Genomic DNA, 22,345 nt, shown 5'->3' on the forward strand with positions numbered 1-22,345 from the left:
ATAATGATACATTTGTGCATCACACACACACATATGCACACACAAACATGGTATGTGTACATAATCCACAAATTTTGGTAACATTCTATCTCAAAATGGAGTAGAGATAGCCAAGTGTAGAAGCAGGAAAATACGAAGCTGCTGCAGTATTCACAACAAAAAAATTTTTGAACAAAAATAAAAGCAATGAAGACTGAAGGCTATTTTGACAGTCTTCTAAGGTGTATAATTCATGGGTCTTATTCTCCAAATCGATGAGGGATGGGAAAGTCAGAAGGGTAAGCTGAGTGCATGTTGGTACTGGTCACTAAGATCAGGATCGAACAGGAGAAGATGGATGGTTAGAAACAAGCTCAGTGTTGGTCACAATTAGGTTAAAGCTCTTCATGGATAGCCAAGGGCGGCAGTAAGTGGTTGAATATATACAGTCTTAGGGCTCAAGAGAGGAATGTGGGCAAGACGTACCACTGTGTAATTTTTCCACAGATCACCGATGGTTCAAAATGCGAAAAAAGAAGAAGACAAAAACAGACTTGCATGAGAAAGACAGGAAGAGGAAAAGTTACCAAGAAAGGAGGCTAAGAAGGAAATCTGAGCCAAGTCATAAAAGCCAAAGGAAGAGGCTAATGGCCCAGAGAGACAAGGTGAGTAGAAAGCAAAGTGGAACAGCACAGTTTTATCTCCAAAGAGTTTGTTATTTATTTTGCAAATAAACAGCCAGGAATAAAAAACAGATTTCAATAGATCAAGAATAAAAACATATGAAATAATTCATATTATAAGTGCAGTATGACACAGTGTAAAAATAAACTTATACGAGCTATAGAATTTCAGAGAAAAAAGAAAGAAAACACTTCCATTGTGGTGCACCTGGGTGGCTCAGTCAGTTAAGCATCCGACTTGGGCTCAGGTCATGATCTCACGGTTCGTGGGTTCGAACCTNAAATATAATAATAATAAAAAGAAAACACTTCCATTGAAAAATGACACCCTAGGGGCACCTGCGTGGCTCAGTCGGTTAAGCGTCCGACTTTGGCTCAGGTCATGATCTCGCAGTTCGTAAGTTCGAGCCCTACATCAGGCTCTGAAATGGTGGTGGGAGCCTGCTTGGAATTCTCTCTCTCTCCTCTCTCTCTCTCTCTCTCTCTCTCTCTCTCTCTCTGCTCCTTCCTCAGTTGTGCACAATCTCTCTCAAACTAAAAAAATAAACTTAAAAAAAGAAAAAAGACACTCTAGATGGAAAATAAACACTAACTAGAAGCGACAAGAAGGTACTGAAGATATAGAAAAAAGTTTCTGGAAAAGAGTATCTATCAAATGTGGCATTACTTTTGAAAGTGTTGAGATATTTTCAATTATATCATGATTTCAAAAACATATTGTAAAAATTATGTATATTTTTGTAAAAAGCAAAACAAAACCAGTGAACAAAAGTAAATAATACATATAACATAGAACCCTTATCTCTGCCCTTTCCCTGAATCCTATGCTCAGAGATTAGACAGGGGTCAGGGGTAGCAAAAGGCATTCTGTTGTTCATGTTACTTTGAAATTTTAAAAGTGAAAAATCTAAAATTCCCCATATGAGTGAAGTCAGATGAACCAAAGAGAAGGAAAGCAAAAATATATCAAAACAGGGAGGGGGACAAAACGCAAAAGACTCTTACATACAGAGAACAAACAGAGAGTTGCTGCAGGGGTTGTGTGAGGAAGGGTGGCCTAAACGGGTAAGGGATATTAAGGAATCAACTCCTGAAATCACTGTTGCACCATATGCTAACTAACCTGGATGTACATTAATCAATAAATAAATTTAAACAAATAATGAGTAACTAAATAAATAAATATTAAATATCTAATGGTTATAATGATCACAAACAGCAGCACATGAAAGTAAACCTGTTAAAACAGACGGCTTAGCTTAAAACGCATTCAACCCCACCCCCTCCTCCTTTTTCACATTAGAGTAGACACATAGGACGCTGTCATCACCTCTCACCTGGATTGCTCCAGTAAACTCCAAATAGACTGCATGTCCCCACTCCTCTATTCTGTACCCCACATGGAGGGCAGAGAGATCTAAAATACATGTCATACTATATCACTTTGGTGACTACATTGGGGTTTTTTGGGGGGGGTTTGCTTTATTTTTTATTTTATATTTTTTAATTTATATTTTATTTTTTAACTTGTAAAAATAAGGTCACTGCAATCTAGTATTAACTGGTCTTTCCTGTGAGAAAAGGACACAGGAGTGTGTTTTGGGGAATGTTTTTGGGAGTGGTAAAAAACACATAGGGAAAGGCATGAGAGAGATTATAGGTTGGCTGCCCATCTTGTATATGGCAGCATATCATTAGCGGCACCATGAGGTAAGCAGAATTTCCATTTCATTAATGAGGTAATGGTATCTGAAGAAGTTGTCAGAAGTTCCTAAGGTCACAGAGCTAATCCATAGCAGAGCTACTATTTAAAGTCACATTGGGCAGGCTCCAAAACCCATACCAAAAAACACTTCTGGATATTCAATGAAGATAATACTTGAAGCCATAAAAAGAACAGCTCTTTCGAAATTATGTAGGATAAAATTGAGACAAGAGGAAATGCCCTGCTAAATGACAAGAGAGCCAAAATAACTGACCGGTTATTATAAGGAGGCTACAGAAGCCAAGATAACAGAAAACTCTGTACTGCTTCAAATAGCATGAAGCGGTTCAAGAGATTGGGCTCCGAAAAGAAAAATCTGTTGAAATTTTTATGTGTCACTCAGTATCTGGGAGAAACTCCTTATGTAACATGCTGAGGATGATAGCCAAACTCAGGGGGAGCTGGATGAGAGACGGAGTGATAAGGAAGAGGGAGTAAAAGGAGATATGTTCTTTACAGAAATTTGGCAATGATGGTGATTAAGAAAAAAAAAAACCTACAAACGGGCAAAAGGGCCAAAATTCCAATATTTATGAAGACAGAGGAGACCTATATCATCTATCTGTACACTCTGCATTTCCCACTTGAGACCCAGGAGTGTCTTTATGAAAAAAGCATGTAAAGATGGAAAATGAATGTCTCTAGAATAACAGGAAGAAATGTGTGACAGACAGGATCGCAACTAAGTAAACAAGCATAGTCTACATCCTAAATCTGGAGCACCCAACGATCTCTTCTATGCTGTGCATACCATTCCTGGGCTCTGTTCAATTCCCACACTCTGATGCTCAAATAGACTATGCAATGAAGTGCCCTCAAACCATCACCAGTGGACTTCATTACGTAGTCTGGGTTTGACAGACATCTGAGGTGAGAAGAGCTCTTTTTGGATAATCTTTCTTGTCATTTTCTCCCATGAGTCTTTAACACTATATGTCACGATGGCTATCCTACATAATAGGACATTTCATTTTGGACCTTCCTGAAAAATTTCAGTTGAAAGCTTCTTCTGTTCAGTTTTAAAGGTACTTAACATTTCTAAGTATCAGGTTCATTCATTCATTAATTCAATAAATATTTATTGAAGACCTTCTCTGTGCTAGCCTCTATGCTAGATTTTGAATAAGGGATGTTGAGCAAAGAGGAAAAGCTGGAGTAATCCCACCTATTCTGTGTCATGTAATTTGTAGGAGACTCCAATAGAATAAGGCTTATGAAAGAACTTTGAAAACCGTTAGAAGATATATGCCATGTGCAAATTCTTAACCTGTGGTGTCCATTACAAAAGCAATTAATCACATGCAGCTCTTTAAATTAAATTGATTAAAATTAAAATTAAAAATTCAGTTCCTCAGTCCTCTGGTCACATCTCAATGGCTACACTTGGCTAGTGGCTACCATATGAATAGCAGTGATATAGAACATTTTCATCATCTCAGAAAATCCTATTTATTTATGTATTTATTTACTGTTTGAGAGAGATTATGTGTGTATGTGCCAGCAGAGGGAGGGAGAGAGAGAGAGGGAGAGAGAGTCTCACGCAGATTCCACATTCAGTGTGAAGCTCGCTATGGGACTCAATATTATTAACTGTGAGATCATGACCTGAGCTGAAATCAAGAGACAGACACTTAACCAATGAGTCACCCAGGTGCACCTAAGGAAATTTTAGTGAAGAGAAATTTCCTAGAAGCTGAAAGTAGAAACACAAAAGAGAGCATGCATGCTACCAAAGGGAGAAAAACAAAGTGATGCTTTGATAAAAATATAACAAACCACATGCTCAAAGAAAAACAGCTGATGATTCATGTAAGATTTTGAAACTACTACAGAAGGAAACTAGTCATAATATAGGTATAAGAGGTAACTTTTACTGTGTGCTTAGTAAGTTTCAAGAGCTAAAACTAATTGCTTCACATCAATATCAGTTTAATCCAAAGAACAATCCTTTGAAACAAGTGCTATTATTTTCTCATCTTGTAGATGAAAAACCAGTTACTGATAGGTTAAGTAACTTGACATAGGTCACAGAGCTTAACAGTAAGACTTTGAGCTAAAACTACATTAAAGAAAAAAATGTTTACCACGCAATAACAGCAAAGACATTGAATCAACCTGGTTAAATAATTTATTGCATAAAAATATCCCTGGAGTATTCACTTTTGAATGTCCCCTCGCTGTAAAGAGAACTTTCATACTATTCTTCCTTTATGATCTCATATTCTAATAAACTTCTGCCTGCTGTTCAAAAAAATAAAATAAAATAATCCCTGACGTAATAGGATTTCTACATGTGCCTTCAAGCACTGTAACTTTCACTGACATAAAGTCACAAAACATGTTTTCTAAATCAGTCATTATAATGCTAATTACATAATGGTTTGATTTAGTTGTATGCTTCTTTACCAATCATTATTGAAGTATACTATGTTCTTTTTTTTTAATGTTTTATTTATTTCTAGGATAGAGAGAGAGAGACAGCGTGAGCAGGGGAGGGTCAGAGAGAGAGGGAGTCACAGACTGAAACAGGCTCCAGGCTCTGAGCTGGCAGTCAGCACAGAGCCCGACGCGGGGCTCGAACCCACGAACCGCGAGATCATGACCTAAGCGAAAGTTGGACGCTTAACCGACTAAGCCACCCAGGCACCCCTGAAGTATACTATATTCTTGGATGGGAAAGCATATATTGAGTACTCTATAAACCAAAATAATGTATCTTGTGTCAATAACGTACTAAAGTGTTTGTCTAATACTGACCATTAATAATTACTTATTAAGTCTTCATACCTTTTAAAGGCATAAACTATGGGCCTCTATTCCATTTCTCATAAATGCTTTAGTTTTCTTATGAACTAGCTGAAAAATGTGAGCGCTTTTTCCTTCTCTGTGAGACAGAAAATAGTGAAGGTTGTTAAAGAGATACATGTTGATAGTCTTATGTCAAAAAAAAGTCACTGCTGAGATTTCTGATTTCTTTAGTATTCTAAAGATCATTTGAAGATCTAATTTTAAAACTGGCTCAAGAGATCAGCTTCAAATGTTTGAATCTGTTTTTACAGGATATCCTTGGCTAACTTTACCCTAAGAAAATTTAACACACTTGGACTGCCTTCCTTTGGCTATGAAACACCTTTCACAGGAATGGCCATTAAGGTGGGGTTAGAGTATGTGTGGAAAGGGGGTTGGACAGAGAATGTGTGTGATCCCATTTTAATGGAATATGTTCTTATATTAATTAAAATATGTTTTCTGAAATAAACATTCCTACTCTGCCCCATGCCTAGAAAAATAAGGGATATTCTCAAGGGACTAAGCACCACGCACTTCTGGCTTCCTATTCCCATTCGTCTTCCTGCCATATATCACATTCAAGTTGTTCTTTAAGCTTTAGTCACTGGATCTGAATACCTGAGGTAAGAAACTGCCTTCATGACTGGCCTTATTAATTTTTCCTTTGTTATTGCCAAGAACTGAAGAAGACTAAAACAGATGACCTCTCTATTTCAACTGAAGGAGGATTGGACATGGTACCTCTGTCACTTTTAACATCACTCTCCTATCTCTGGACCAAAAGTTTAAAAAAATCTACAAAAGTAGTATGTGGACTCATAATGATTATACTATTATGCTTTGCTTTGGATGAAAAGCAAAAAAAGTCACTTAGTAATTTTAATCATATCATAAATAAAACATCAGGTTTCTCTATTCACAAAGAGAACAGATTTGATTTCTTCTTCTAATCACAAATAAAATTCTGTGGGATTTGGGATGAAATTCTATATTTGCAGATATTAATTAGAAAAAGAAAATAATAGTCAAGTAGTATTAAGACTCCATATTTAGAAACATAGACACTGACAAACTGAAAACTCCAGGGTTCTTCCAGTGACTCAGGATGTCAAGGCCATATTTGTGATATGTTTTAGACTACCAATCATGTGGGAAGACGTGTTTGAGTTATGAAGATCAAATTGGTCTTTTTTCTGACATTAATTCCATTTGTAACCCTGTATTTCACTATCTGGCATTTGTCATCTTATCATTCTTTATCCAAACTTACATGTACAAAATAAGGGGAAAAGATTCTAACAAGAGCCCTTCCAACTACCCCTTGATATATATGGTTTCTGCAACTACGATATGGAAGTACAGCAATGTGGACCACAGAAATATGATAACTCATGTAATGGGGAGGACATTTGGAAAATATGTTTATTCTTCTCTGTGTCTGTGCACAGATGACTCTCTAATCATCCCCAAGAGTGGCGAGAAGGCCTTGAGTGAGGGGAGTAAAGAGGGAAGAAGGAGGCCCTCAGACAGTCGGACGGTTACATCAAGAAAGAATATAAGGAAACTCCATATTTAGCTTTTGGAGTTCAAGTAAGATTTTTCCAAAGAAAAAGAGATTGGTAAGCAAGGCTGTATGCAAGGAAAGGAAGTTCTAATTCTCTTAGTTCTCATATAACAAATCAACGCCAGGCCTGGAGGCCAGAACACAGCAGTTTTTTATTTGCATGTTTGGTTTTTATTTGTGTTTTCCTCCTATGAGAAGAAAGGCCTGGCCATCATAAGTCTTAGTCATGAGACTGGTGTAGTGAGGAAAAAAGCATTTAATCAGACGAAGGAAAAGACAAGTCTGGTGCTTTAGACCTTACAATGCTTCTGAGGTGAGGGAGACAAAGGAGAATGAGGAGACGGTGGTTCTGACTTCTGCCCAGTTCCCTTCAAGGCCACGTTTCAAAAGAGAAAGGACATAGTATGAAAACACTCAGATCTATGGGGATCTCTAAGCACCCAAGCCTTTCTTCCTGCTTTGTCTTGGGGACTCTGGAAGGAGAACACCCCAACGGCTGCTAGCACATCAATCTGGATGCAGCTGAGGAAGCCATGACTCCCCTTGGTTCTGTGTTACAGGAACAGCAAGATCTGAGTTTCTCGGGGACCCTGTAAAAAGGGCTGCTGAACTAAGCACACGAAAAGCTACAGGGGACCATGTGGGCTGCATAAGTAAGGGTCCTCGCCAGACTCAGGGTGGTCTGCTGCACCCGTGAGAGCAGCCTCTAGTCAAATTGAGGAAGACCTGCAGTGAAAGCCAGCAAGGCAGGCAGGCAGCAGCCAGGCAGACCAGGAATATCAGCCCGGTGGGGCCTACGCAGCCAGCCAAAGAAACCCACAGAGCAGTTAACATAGAAAACTCCTGCACAAGATCAAATTGTGATGCATTCCACAGTGTAAGAGGGCTGGGCTGCTTCCCCTGTTTCTTCTTGGTTTTCTCCAGGAATATCTGCACAGAATTAATATGTGCTATAATGTAACTACTCTATCAATAAAAGGAAGGTCAATTTTCATAATTCCTATGTTTAGAGTAAATTCTTGGCTTACCATTTACTTAATTTCTATTCAGAATACAAACCTTGAACTTGATTCTAATTATTTGAGTTGCTTTATCAATGTTGTCATGAAGTCATAAAAAGCAGCAGCAGAAAGTGACACTCTTATGTACACTGTGAGATGAGGTCCAAGTTACAATATAAAGTGGGCCATATAACTAGGAAAGATGAAAAATCCATAAAACTTGGGGTTTTATTTAAGAATAAAAATCTGAGGAACAGGCCAAGATGGTGGAAAAGTAGGAAGATCCGTACTTCCCACCTGCATCTCTCAAACAAAGAAGGGCTGAAGTCAAAGGACTCTGAACCCCAAGAGTCTGGAAGGAAAGAAGACAGAGTCCACTAGGAAGATGGTCTCATAGGTGTGTGATTGCAAACTGAGGGAGATAAAAACGGGCTGGGACACGGAGGCGTAGAGGGGAGGAATCCTCTTCTGCAGAGAGATAAAGGGAAGAGAAAGAGAGGCTGGGGAAGTGTAGGGCTGTAATTGGACAAGAGAAAAACCTCAGCCCAGGACGGAGAGGATCCTATCATCCATCTCTAACCGCAGGCTTTCAGAGGGAGATCCCATCTCTAACTGTGGAGCTTTCTTTGGGCTGGGTGCTCCAGTCCCAAAAGTTCCCTCCGGGTTAGATGGTACCCCAGGGGCACAGTCAGCATCAAGAGGAACCAGCCCCCTGCTCTGAGAATAAAAATCTGAGTGATTACTGTAATAATTATTTTCACCAACATCTATGCTTCAGATCTCAAATCTATAAAAATAATTTCAATGTATATCATAATAATTTGTACAAGTCTGAGATGACAGGATGTTAGAACATTTCTTCCATAAATTTCAGAGAAAGAGTACTGGTGAATGATGAAAAGATGCCCACGGGAACTCAGGTGATCGCAACCCTGTAACAACCACACAAATGCTTCTGCTGACTTTTCAAATTTTGCATCATCACAGAAGAGAGAAGGATCTTGAAGAAGACCAAAAAAAAAAAATCTGGGGCGCCTGGGTGGCTCAGTCGGTTGAGCGTCCAGCTTCAGCTCAGGCATGATTTCATGGCTCGTGGGTTCCAGCTCTGCATTGGGCTCTGTGCTGAACAGCTCAGAGCCTGGAACCTGCTTCAGATTCTGTGTCTCCCTCTCTCTCTGACCCTTCCCTGCTCACGATCTGTCTCTCTCTGTCTCAAAAATAAACTATAAAAAAATTTTTTTAATCTGCCTCATGAACTTAATTATACCTCCTTTAAACATAAATAGGGTGATGTCTGCACCATACCTAGCAGTGATTTCCCTAGGACTTCCCACTGGACTCAAAAGCCAAGCCCAGGACCGCAGAAGGAGGAAGGGCAATGTTGATTTGCATCAAATTCCTATATTGGCTACATTGAAATGTGTCATCCAAAACTGGGAATGGAGAGGGGTGCCTGGGTGGCTTAGTCGGTTAAGCGTCCGACTTTCGCTTAGGTCATGATCTCGCGGTTCGTGGGTTCGAGCCCCGCGTCGGGCTCTGTGCTGACTGCCAGCTCAGAGCCTGGAGCCTATTTCAGAGTGTGTGACTCCCTCTCTCTCTGACCCTCCCCTGTTCACGCTGTCTCTCTCTCTCCTAGAAATAAATAAAAAGATTTAAAAAAAAAAATTGGGAATGGAGAAATTAAAAATCTGTCCTAATATCCTAATTCCTCATTACTACATTGCTGTCCAGTGGCATTTTGTTAGTATGAGGATCATGGTGCAGGACATAAGAAGACTCCATTTTTACCACTCACTCAACTCACCAAAAGGGGCTTAGATATTGCTTTTATCCCTTTAGCATATGGAGTAAAATCTGATAAAACATGAAAACATGACAACAAAACCAGCCAAAGTGCTGAGACAGAGAAGTGAAGTTAAAATGCAGAATGTTAATACCACACAGCCCTTATTCTTAACGCCTAACACACAGCAATCTGTAAAGTGCACTTAAGAGAAACAAACTCTTCTACAGAAATTGACTAAACAACACCCACAATTAAAGACTGTCCTTTGAAAAAGAATATATACAAAGGCTTAAGCTACTTGGATTATTCGTCAGAGCTCTAAAATAATGAACAAGTAAATGTCTCAGCCAAAAAGCAAGCAACAAGTTAATGGGGCATTTAAGTGGTTATAATAATTATGAAAGATAAACAAACAAAACCAATTTGAACGAATGCCTCATTCAAACTTGTCAAAGATTTTTTTCTCAAGAGAGTAAGGTACTGAAAAGTAAGAAATGAATATGCTATATATAATACTTATCTCCAGTAAACTTTATAGTCTCACTCAGGGAAATGGCTCCAATCATTCCTAAAATAAATCTTTCCATCTTATCTAAATCCCAAGTTCAAGAACGTCCACTAAGAATTTTTCAGTGTAGATATTTAGACCAGCTGGATCACAGCTGAAAATGGGAGTAAACCTTCTGGTATCTAGAAAGAACAAAATCAAGCATTCAGCTTCCCTTGCAGAATTGCACATTAAAGGAGCATTTATTTTGGCCTGATTATAGCCCTCACACTTTAATTCAGAGTCCGCATAATCTAATAACAAATGCTTTTCACATAAAAAATATTATTTCTGTGCTACACTTATTTGTTACCATTGTTCCATTTTTTCCAACATATATCACTAACTTCCACTTCATCTACTTAAAAGATGCCCTGCAGGGAGAGGGATAAAAAGATCCCATGAAGAGGGTTGAGAATAACACACCCGAGTCCTCCACCAGGATGTGAGGAACCCACATGCACACAAAAATTGTTTACAAAATACCGAAGTAAATAGCACTGATCCTCATAAATAAATTTTCTATTTAAAGTTAACAACCGATGATCCAGTAGAAAAAAGAAAACCATGAAAGACATAAATAAAACCTTATGGCAAATTATCTTCTTTAAAAATAACAATCACATTATTTTAGAATAATTATTTTATTTTTCTGTTAGAGACAGAAATAATGAAACTAAAGATTACTAAACCTCCAGGAATATTTGAATTCCTTACACAAAAGCTTCCCACTTACTCACATGAAAGTTTCTAAGTTGTACATGGAAAGAAAGTAAGTACAGGCTTTAAAATGTGTTTAAGCAGGCACACTTGGCATGTGTAGGGTCAAAGTGTACTTAATATTTTACTAAAAATAGAGTCTACTCCTCCTAAGTAAAAACAGTTCATGTGAATGAAACCAAACACTAAAAGGACATTTTGACATTAGGATATATTTTATATTCAGAAAAAACAAATACATTTTAAACACTAACAAAGTTTTATCTTGGTAATAATTGTTCTTTCATGAGTCAATAACTGATATAGTTACTTCTGAGTAGCCAAGCATCTAAATTAAGAATCAATGTCCAGTTTATATGATCTGCATTATCTCTGTACCATAATATAAATTAACTGCTTTCAATTTTGTTTCAATCACCCAGATATAGCTACAGTCTTCCAGTTCTCTGTCTCCCTTAACGCCACATCAGTAACTAAGTAGTATCTAGCAGCTGTGAATTCTTAATACAGTATTATCTTTCCACACTCAACTCTTTATTAGAAAAAAAAACATATGGAGTTATATCTGTAACACTTTAATCCTGGTCTAGATAAACAAACGCCTTTCATTGTATCTATTTGTGAAGGGACAGTATAGGCCCTGCAAGACATTTTAATATAAGTAAATAAAGTAATATCCTTTATCTTTCATATCTGAAAGGTCTTTAACTATCACTCTGCTTCCTGATTATTTCATGTAATAACTCAATCTTTAATTGCCTTCTTTTTTTTGCCAATAATTATTATAAATACATGGATTATGAAATACGCAACGCCAACCGAAAAAGCAATTGGGAATTACATAAATATGATTAGTATTTCCACATGAATTCACTGGTATCACCTTTGACAAATGACTGACCCTAGATTATATTATAAAGTAAACTATACAGCAGAGTAAAAATGAGTGAAATTTATCACTTAACATCTAGCTGAAAGAATGGTTGCTATTTGGCAGATCTTAATGATTTAGTAATATTATGTTCCATGCTTCATTTAGTAGGAAAACATGATAAAGACTAATCTCTCTCATTTACTTATTTATTCATTTATTTATTTATTTAGATTGCTTGCAAAGCCCACCACAGTTTCTCTATGGTCAGGGCACAGGTCATGAGAACTTGGAAATACAATAGGTTATAGTACCTACTGACTTTTCTATAGATTCAAAGAAGGACTCTGCCTAGGAAGTTCCTAGAGTCACCAAAATAAGAAATAGTCTTCCCATTATTCAAGTTCTTGCTTCATAGTTTCATTCCCTGGCAACCAGGAGCAACTCCCAAATCATTTCTGACTTGTACATGTTTCCCACCTGGGACAAAGACACTCCTTCACAGCACCATGACAACCACACCAGCAACACAAGCGCTTGGGTTCGTGCAGGAAAATGAAAATCCTGAAAGGAAGCTAGGAGATAAAGGCTTACTATTCCTTGTTTCCCACTGGTAGGAAGTAATTACAAAAATTACTTTAACACAAGGCTTCTGGTGAGTGAATAGTTTGTAATTTGATAGGAGAAGCCTAAGGGCCTAGGGATTAAATTTTTTTAAAAAATATGAAAAGCTGAATGATGTCATACAAGTGGAGCCCCTCTTTCCCCCACCCCCGAATAGACTGCCTAAAGCAAAGTTCTTATTGATGACAGTGTAGACAATCTTAAGAGATGGTCAGGGGTAGGTTTTGTTTTTCATGAGTTTAGATTCAACTGATTGATTTAACAGTGGAGGTGAACTTTATGCCCCTTTATTAGCTGATTAACCATGTCACTACCAAGTGAAATTTCAAAACCAGTAAAATATTAAAAAAAAATTTTGTCTAAACCAAATGTCCAAAAATGGATGGGATTTCCATCCTCCCAAAGCAGAAATCAAAAAAAGAAGTAAATTCAACTCTCCCCACAATGATGAAGCAGACAAGCTTTTTTTTTTTTTTATCATAAACATGCACAGTTTGTTTGTTGTTTAATGAGAAGGATAGAACTTCTTTGCCAGAAACTGGCAGTACTATGTGTTATAAACACCTGCCAATTCTGCACTGGAAGAGATTATTTATATTGCCAAACATAAAACTGTTTTAGGTCTTAAAACAGTAATTCCAAAGCAGAGTACTGCATCTGTGATTTTACAAGTTCAATATATTTTCAAACAGTTCTTCACATTTGTCCACATTTCAGAAACAATACAATTTCCTTATTAAGAGTCAAGGAAAGAAAATCTGTGTGATATATGGAAATAGTTGAGATAATATATTATCTCAACAGGTTCAAAGCTGTGACTTTTATTGGAAACCTAGATAAATATTCTAAGAGGATAAGGAATCAAACAGATGTTGATTTTTAGTTGAGTGGAATAGCTTAGGGTTCATGAGTGTTCATAAATAGCTCAGAAGCATACTTTTTGCTTTGCTTTTAGCTTTGTTTTTGTTTTTTAGGACACAATGTCCTCCCTTCCTGCATTGATAGGTAGGAAGCATCTTTCATGGGCTTCCAATTCTGTGCAAGGTGTGCACCTTCTGATTCTCATTGATATAAAGTTGCAAAAGAGAGAGTAGAAGGCAAGCAGAGACATTCAAAGCATCCACAAGGCAATTCTTGCCTCCTGACTCCAAGCTAATCTCTACCCATCCCTACCCCAACATGTATATAAGGGCATTCATTCACTGACTCTGAGACATGATTATGAAAATATACTATGCATTTTTTAATTCACTCACTATTCCAATGGATCTTCAGACTCAATATACCAAACTAAAACCCCTTGTCATTCTCCAACAAGCCTATTTCTGTTTCTCACTTTAAATACCTGAATTCTGGAAAGAGAATCCTCTGGTCTTTCAAATTAGGATTCTGAGTCATCCTTGTTTACTCTCTCTCCACCCCTGATATATTCTGCATCAAATAACTCTGTCAGTTTTACTTAAATATCACTCCAATTTTGCTCTTTCTCTCCATCTCACTATTATCACCTAGCTTAGGTTATAACTGGTTTTAATATAGAATATTCCCACTAAATTACAGAACTCAAACAAATGATAGCTCTGAGCTGCTAAGGTAACAAAGCAAGACATGTGGCCAGGCAATTATGGGGATTACCCACAAAATACAGCAAAATATTCATTTACAGGGGCCCTAATGCTGAAACTCTATTGGGTCAGAAGTGCCTTGTTTATGATAAAAACTTTTCCTGATGAACTGCTATCAGAAAAACTTGACACCAGGCCCCTTAAATGCATTTCTAAGTACATCTTATGTATTTTCATCTCCTTCTTATAACTTATTAAAAAAGACCTCATGTGTCTCCTAAAATAACCACATGAATTGATCCTGACAAAGCATTATGTTATATGATACTATAGTTTTCATTTATAAATACTTTGTTAAAAAAATTCCTAATGTTTATTTTACTTTTTGTGAGAGACAGAGACAGAGCATGAGCAGGGGAGGGGCAGAGAGAGAGGGAGACACAGAGTCAGAAGCAGGCTCCAGACTCTGAGCTGTCAGCACAGAGCCCAACGCGGGGAATGAACTCACGAACCGTGAGATCATGATCTGAGCCGAAGTTGGACACTCAACTGACTGAGCCACCCAGGCGCCCTTCAATATACTTTTTAAACCTACAATCTGTTCAGTTTTACATTTTAGAATGATGGAATAAAGTATAAAAATATATTTTTAATTTCACTTGGAAAGTATGTAGTCCATGAAAAAGCTTGGCTCTCAGTCCTGTGACAAAGAAGTTAAAAGCAGAATTTTAAAGTTATAGTATAGTACTTAAAGTTCTGAATCTGAATCTCTTTTTACCCTAGGAAGACATTTCCATTTCTAGAGTATATGTTTACAATTTAAGATTCTCAAAAGGAAGTAAATTGATATCATCAGCAATTCAGTTCAATCAGAACTTCACAAATAAAATAAAAGTTACATAGTAAGGTTTATCAGGGAATATTCTATGTTCTATTTTGTGTCAAGTTTTAAGGTTATTGAGAATTAACAAAGAAACTCCTCTCCCTTTGACCCATGATTGCTGAATATCTTTCCAAAATGTATTTTGTGGCCTATTTCAACTACAAAGTAATCTTCTATTCAAAATTGAAAAACTAAAAAAGGTTTTCAGTGTCTGCATTCTTTAGACACCTCATTATAAAATCTGTGTTAAGTTGATGTTGATGCTACTAGAATTGATATTTTAAATGATTTTCTAAACTAATGCCCCAAATTTCCTTAATCTCATCTAATTCTTTTAAATTTATATGCCCTAATGACTAAATTATTTTTCCTAATCTAGTATCTAGAAATACAATAGGTATTAAACATCATTATTTCTTATAATTTTATTAATTCAATAAAAAACTCTTCTTTCCTTCTCTGTAAATAATACAGTACTGGTACTGAAAAGTACCAGGATGGATACCTTCAGGCACTGAAATGAATCATCTATTGCTTGGTGAAACCATCGGTATGACAGAGGAGCAACTGAGAAGAAAGTCATAGTGACTTATCTGGTTTCTGGTCCTCTAATACAATTCTAGAACATGTGGGCTATGCTTTTCTAAAAGATATTTAACTACTGCTTCACAAAAGATATTAGATATTACTAACAATTAAGCTCTAGAAAAAGTACTGTATTCTCCTACCTACCCTTTGATATAACCAGTCTTCTGATTTAGAATGACATTTTTAAAACATGAAAATAAAAATGGTAACTAATAGCAACATATTCCCAACATGAAGGCAAGCAATGCCTAAAGGTTCAACTTTAATTAAAACTCTTAACATATATATCTTTGTCTAAAATTATTACTATTAATAATTAATAGCAATAACAACAGCTACCATTGATTAAGGTAGCTTATTGTTGAGGGCTACATTCAACAATTTGCAAATACTATTACTAATACTATAATTGTGCAATGTATTTTAATGCTTTATTCTCAGATAAACTGAGGCTCAAAAAGGTTAAATACTAATCTAAGGTAACAGAACAACTTGACGTTTTAGAGCTACTACTCACATTTGTCTAAATGCACAGTATACTCTCTTCTGACTACATCATGGTGACCCTATAGAAGATGCACACATTTCACACTATTAATTCAGTGCTGTTACTTCAAGTCAGGTATTTCTCAAAAATTCTTCAGGCTGTGTTAATTTAAATTTTTTTTTTAAGTTTATTTAGTTATTTTGAGAGGAGAAAGCAAGCATAAGCTGGGGAAGGGCAGAGAGAGATAGAAGAAAGAGAATGCCAAGCACGGAGCCCAAAACAGGGCTCAATCTCACTAACCGTGAGATCATAATCTGAGCTGAAATCAGGAGTCAGACACTTAACCACCTGAGCCACCGAGTGCTCCAAATTTTAAATTTAAACTGTGCTATTCTACCAGCACAGCATATTAATGGTAACTGGTGGTATCTGAAAGTCAAACTAACTAGGTAACAAGTCTCAAAAGGCAAGATATCATTAATCCAGAATCTAGATTATTAAATTAAGTTTATTTATATCCCTGACATTTCCCTAGAGGAAATTTCTATTATCTCTAATTCAGATTGTTGGCCTGGCAAAAGTAAATACAGACTTTTTGAAATTTGGTTAAAAAAACATAGATTCTTAAATTTCCTTTCTCTTCCAGAAAGGAAACTTTTATATTCAACTTATAAAAACATCTTTTTAATAACAAATTGCTTTCAGATTTCATAAAAACAAACAAGACTGGAAAAGCTTCACATGTCATAATTTCATTGTCGTTAGTGGTCCACCCTACTTTGAAATAAAATTTGACAAAATCATTCAACTGATTCTCTCTTCCATATTGTAAAATGTTTTGCAAAATAGACCTTAAAATCAAATAGCATTTTTCTTTTCTTTTTTTTTTTGTTGTTTAAATTGGTTTTAATGTTTATTTATTTTTGAGAGAGAGAGAGAGTGAGCACAAGATGGGGAGCAGCAGAGAGTGAGGGAGACACAGAATCAGGCTCTAGGCTCTGAGCTGTCAGCACAGAGACTGACATGAGGCTCGAACTCATGAACTGTGAGATCATGATCTGAGCCAAAGTCAGACACTTAAAAGTTTGAAAATAATATTAATAACATAATTGAGATACTTCTGGAAGGCTAAAATATTTCCAAGTTTTCATAGAAGCTAGAGAAATGATCACTTTAATGTGAAACTGTAAAAGAAATCATAAATAACAGATTGGGGACACAATACTGACTTGAATAAAATAATACCAGTAACATATATTCCGCTACATGTTTAAAAAAAGGTGGGCCATATTTCATGATTTATAAACTTCTCTTGCTACCTCCAGATTATGCAAGAGCACATGACAATCACATTCTCTTAATGGATTGGAAGAGTTGTTTTCACCATACCTTAAAATTACAAATAATTATTAAGCCTCATCAAAGATGCCTACCTCCATAGTAGCAGTCATGCGACATGTTTACAGGAGCTCGTTCTACTGCTGATCTCTTGTAGACAACATGAATCCTTCCTTTTTCTTCTTCCATCTGCTTACCTCTTTCCAAAGGCTCAATGAAATACTCATCATTATCACTTTTTATCATTCCAGCCTAGAGAAAGCATAAAATGTGTTAATTTTGAAAAGAAGTATCTGTCATCGTTAGCTTACAAATACCTTTTTAAATGGCAATAATATAATTTGTGAAAACGAATGCTTTTTCTTTCTACTTTTGGCTAAAACTTTAAAATGGTTAAGTAATTCATAGAAGGCAGAAATTCATATATGGTAGGAATAAAATAAGTCATATAAGGTATAAAAAAGAACTTTAGGGTAAGAAAAGAAAATTACACAACATATAAATTGCATCAGACTGCAGAAAAAGTGCATTTATATATTCTACTAGTATTTTATGTGTAAAAGAAATCTTATAGGGGTAATAAATTCAAGAAATATTTCTTATATCCCATAATAATCTGCTGTACATGCATGTTTGGTATTTTTGGTAACTCATTTACATTGTCCTTCTATATCGTTATGGTATAAGAATGAGTTCCATAGTGCATTCAATAAATAAACATATTTATTTATTAAAGAGGCTACTTTAAGTAGTCTCTTTAAGCTCCAGTAGAAACCCTGCATTTCTAATATTTATTAACTTGAAGAACTAACTCCTATCTGTCCTATCTTAATCTAACTTGATGATTTTATTCATACTTTTTCCTCAAGTTTCATCCTTCCATACTCAAAGGTTATCCTTGTATTCATTGCCTTCTACCTCTCTAATATTTAGTCTTTTTTCTGACTGTTTCATCTTTTATTTAGGAAAAACCAGGACTATATTCAGTACTAGAGCTGAACAGAAATGATGGTTTTGTCTGAAACTGGTTCGTTAGGTGTCAAGTCCACATTATAGTCAAACAGTTACAGCTTATATTTCTACTTTAAGGGTCATACATTAATAGGTAGTATTAATTTAAATTTCAGTACATTTATTTGAAAACCAAGTTGAACAAATAACGTGTTAGTGTGGGAACTATAATTATTTTGGAAATACACATCGGATCTAGAAGTCATATGTTTTATCGGAGGCCTGTAGCTTATTCTATATTTTCAAATATGGGATCACTGGCTCTCATAGAACACAGGCTGGGCCTGAGGGATTCTCATCCCCTCTAGCTGTTGATCTAATGGTTCCACCACTCTCTGTTGAGCAACACAGAAACAAAAGGTAGCTACATGCTACCAAATAGCATTTGTTTTCAGCAAATGTGCCTGTGACTGTAGCCTTTCTATTGCGTTCAACTCTATTCCCTAGTTTCCATTCTGACTTCTTCTACCTGGTTCGCTCCGTCCCCTCCTTCTCCTGTATAAGCCCTACAGGGAAATCTTAGAAGCTAAGGTGTCCCCACATGCACATCTACACCCACCCTCCTGCTGGTCACAAACAGCCCTTGAACTTATGTGACCATGTCTCACAAGAAAACATCACCACACCTCCTTCACCATGCTTAGTCTTTAGCCCCTTGAAAAACTTCTAGCCTTCACTAAAAAGAACACTGAGCTAATGGGTATTCAATAGTAATGCTGGTCTTCCAGACACAACTCCCATATCTAGAGTTGTTTTCTCATCTGGTCAATTATTCTTCCCCTACTCCTGTACTGTGAAATGCAGTTTTTTACAAGAGGCCTGATTAGATTTTTACCCTACTGTCAATGGATCCCCTCCACAAATACAATTTCCAACATTTTTCTCATGATTTTCCATTGTCATTTTAATCTACTTAGCATTGGTGCCCTATTCTTATATCTCTTTTTACCAGTAATTTCAACTTCACTCTTTTTGCCCTTCTCAGTCATGTATGTTTTAATAATATTCATAAAACATATCCCAACTAAGCACAAACACAGTATATATATAATGCATTAACCTGCAGTGCCACATCCAAGGCTTAAATGTCCAGTCTCATCACTAATGCCACCCATTGGTGGTAGGCAGCAGTAATTGGCTTTATCTCGAAAACACTGGTCTATTGATACACATTTAAGTTTACAAATTGAGGTTTATCAGCATAAGGCTTCAGTAGTCATCCTTGTTCTAGTTCTAGTCTTTTCTTTGCCCCAAATCCATCTAGTCACCATATTCTATAAAGTTTTTGACTCTTTTATCCCATCCTTCTATTTCCACCATCACTTTCTTAGTTACAGACCTCATCATTGTTCATTTGGATTACAGAAACTGCCTCCTATCTCGAGACTTTCCATAAATCATAATGATTCTCCCAGATGAGCGCCTGACTGTGGATGGAAACAGTGGTCACTGAAGCAACTCTGAGCAATGGGCAACAGCTAGTGGGGACACTTGGAAGTGATGGGGAGGCAGTGGGGATTAGCTCATATGCCTTTAAAAAACATTTCTACATACCTCCTACTGCAAACATTCAAATCCCAGGCCCCATGATATTACTTTCCCCACTAAGCCAGATTCCATTTCCTGGCTTTCTTTTTGCAGTTGGCTGTGAACCATGTTACTGTATCCTACCCAGGAAAGTCAGTGGTAGTGGTGAATACCAAGAATAGGGCTAGTGCATAAAAACCTCCCATGCGGGCTTCCTTATGCTGTTTCCCTTATAACTGGGCACACACAGGTAACACAAAAAATTTGATATAGCTCAACTCCTCCCTTATAAGGCAATGAAAATTTAAGCCAGGTTGAGGTGATACCAATGACAAGGCGATGCTGGGTCAATGCTGGAGGTCATAGAGACCTCCAAAAACTCTATGGACAAAAATTCAGAAAGCCTATCCTATTATTCCTTAACTTAAGGAATAAGTTTAATGAAAAAAGAAGTTTATCTAAAGCACTATACTAGACACCATAGTAAATAAAAAAACTTTTCAAATATATGGTCTGCTTGCTCTCTAGTTTAGGGCTAGCTAGTCAAATAATAAAATATATATTCCTAAAGGTATTCAGTGAGGTAGATTATGGTAAGTCCAAAAAGGAAGTGATATGCACTTGAGAGCCAAGTGAAGTGAGGTTCCCCCCACCACAAGCTTACTATACACAGCAAATTGTCAGTTGGAGCTGTTGATTCTATACCCCAAATTATCTAAAATCTATTTCAACTAAAATCTCTCTAGTCCTCATGGGGACTTCACTTAAGCCACTGCTATTGTTCACACTGTCTCACATTCTCAAATAGCACAGCAGCCAAAATTGCTCTTTCACAGTATTTGTCTAAATCATAGTATTTTAGACAAACTAGAATGTGATAACGAATGGACAGAATGTGTAATGGCTCAACACATGAGGTGCTTCGCTCTTGTTCACATAAAAGCTCAGGGCAGTTCTAGGTCGGCTGAGAGGGGATTCTATTCCATACAGCTATGCAGATGTCCAGGGTGACCGCGGCTCTACCATTTCAACATGCACTCTCAAGTTTGCCCATTCAGAGGGGAAACAGCTTGAGGAGCCCACATGGGAGATTTTTATGAGTTAGTCTTAGTGAGGGGCTATTCACCACTATTTACCACGTAGCTATTCACCACTATTACTCACTTCTAAGTATAGGATAGAGTCACTGCAAAGAGTGACTGCAAAGCCCACTGCAAACGGAACCTGGAAATGGAATCTGGCTGTGTGCACAGGGAGAAAAAGACAAATGGATTTTAATGAACAGATGGCAATCTCAGCTTCAAATAAGATCATGTCACGCCTTTTCTTAAAACATTTCAATTGCTTCCCATTGCACTTAAAACCACACTCCTTACTATGGCCTTCAAGGCCTGCATCATCTGGCCCTGCCATCAACCCCAGGCAGCACCACTCCCACCAGACTCACTATGCTCCAGCCTTCGGGGCCTTTGTTCAGTTTCATTTTTCCTGTGATATTCCTAAGCTCTTTTCAGCCACAAATGTTTGAAATGTTTTCGGTTCTACTTAGAAGGCTCCCCTCCCACCACATCACACTTCCCTTAGCTGGCTAATTTTCATTCTCCGGGTCTCAGCTTAAATGTTATCTCCTTAGAAATGACTTTCTGACTTCCTTATCCCTTCCTACATTAGGTACCCCCATCTAAATTAGAGCCCAGCTCAGCCCAGTGTTCTGACCCAGAGTGGTGTGTTCTTTTCTCTCAGAGTCTTTAACACAAATTCCAGGTTGTTTTACCTAAATGTTAAATTTATTATCCTCTGTCTCCCCCACAGCACTCAGCTCCTGAGGCACACTCTCTTCTTTCGCCTTGGTCTCCGTAAGCAAGCACCAGCACAACTGCTAGCACAAAATATGTTTTCAACACATTTTTTACTGAAAGACTATAGGAATGAATGGTATAGGTGAAAGGATAACAACTTTCCAGACTTGAGGTGGTCTTTGAAAGGTGCGAGGACTGCCATGCCAGTGGGGTGAGAGAAGGCACTAGAAGTGAGTCAGGTCAGGCTCATGCAAGGTTCTGAAGTGCAAAAGCCCCACACATACGTGAGGACAGTGAGTAACCCACTCATTGGGAGTAGAGTCTGTGTGGGGCAGTTCTGGGAAATGATGCAATGGAGGACTGTGTCCCCTCGAGTCTGAGCTTTAATGTGTAGAACAGAGACCTACCACAACACCAAGTTGATCAGCAGATGAGAAGAAAGTGGCCTGGGAAGACTGATCTGAACACTACCTGCCAGAGGCAAGAAAGGCTAGAAAGCAAGCAACATGGGGCTAAGTAAAAGCTGAGGTGGCAGAAGAGGCAATGGAAGGAGAAAAGGGGAAAGAGGGGGGATAAAGGAGTGAAGAATACTTACAGAAGAAAATAAATACTTGGTGCCTTTTAAAACCTAAGTCCCTCTGCTTTCACAGACTCCCTTTATGAGGGCCACCAGGCTTTCCCTGCTCTTGGCATCACCACCTCCTGGACCTGTGTCCTTACTCACGCTTCCTTACTCACTTCCTGGCTCCACTCCAACCACAATGGGCTCTTTGCTGATCCTCCCCGCCCCCCCCCCCCCCGCCAAGCCATCCCCCAA

General features: G+C 37.5%; 1 protein-coding gene across 1 annotated transcript in view; it reads right to left on the minus strand.

Annotated features, from left to right (window-relative positions):
- ADAMTS3 (ADAM metallopeptidase with thrombospondin type 1 motif 3) overlaps positions 1-22,345 on the minus strand; it is a 255,823-nt gene that overhangs the window by 121,568 nt on the left and 111,910 nt on the right. The window contains exon 4 of the mRNA XM_077750222.1: positions 17,287-17,443. Coding sequence (XP_077606348.1) covers positions 17,287-17,443 — 157 coding nt within the window. The remainder of the gene's footprint in view (positions 1-17,286; positions 17,444-22,345) is intronic.

Source organism: Crocuta crocuta, unplaced genomic scaffold, assembly GCF_008692635.1.
Source record: "Crocuta crocuta isolate KB4526 unplaced genomic scaffold, BGI_CrCroc_1.0 scaffold1, whole genome shotgun sequence".
NCBI lineage: Eukaryota > Metazoa > Chordata > Mammalia > Carnivora > Hyaenidae > Crocuta > Crocuta crocuta.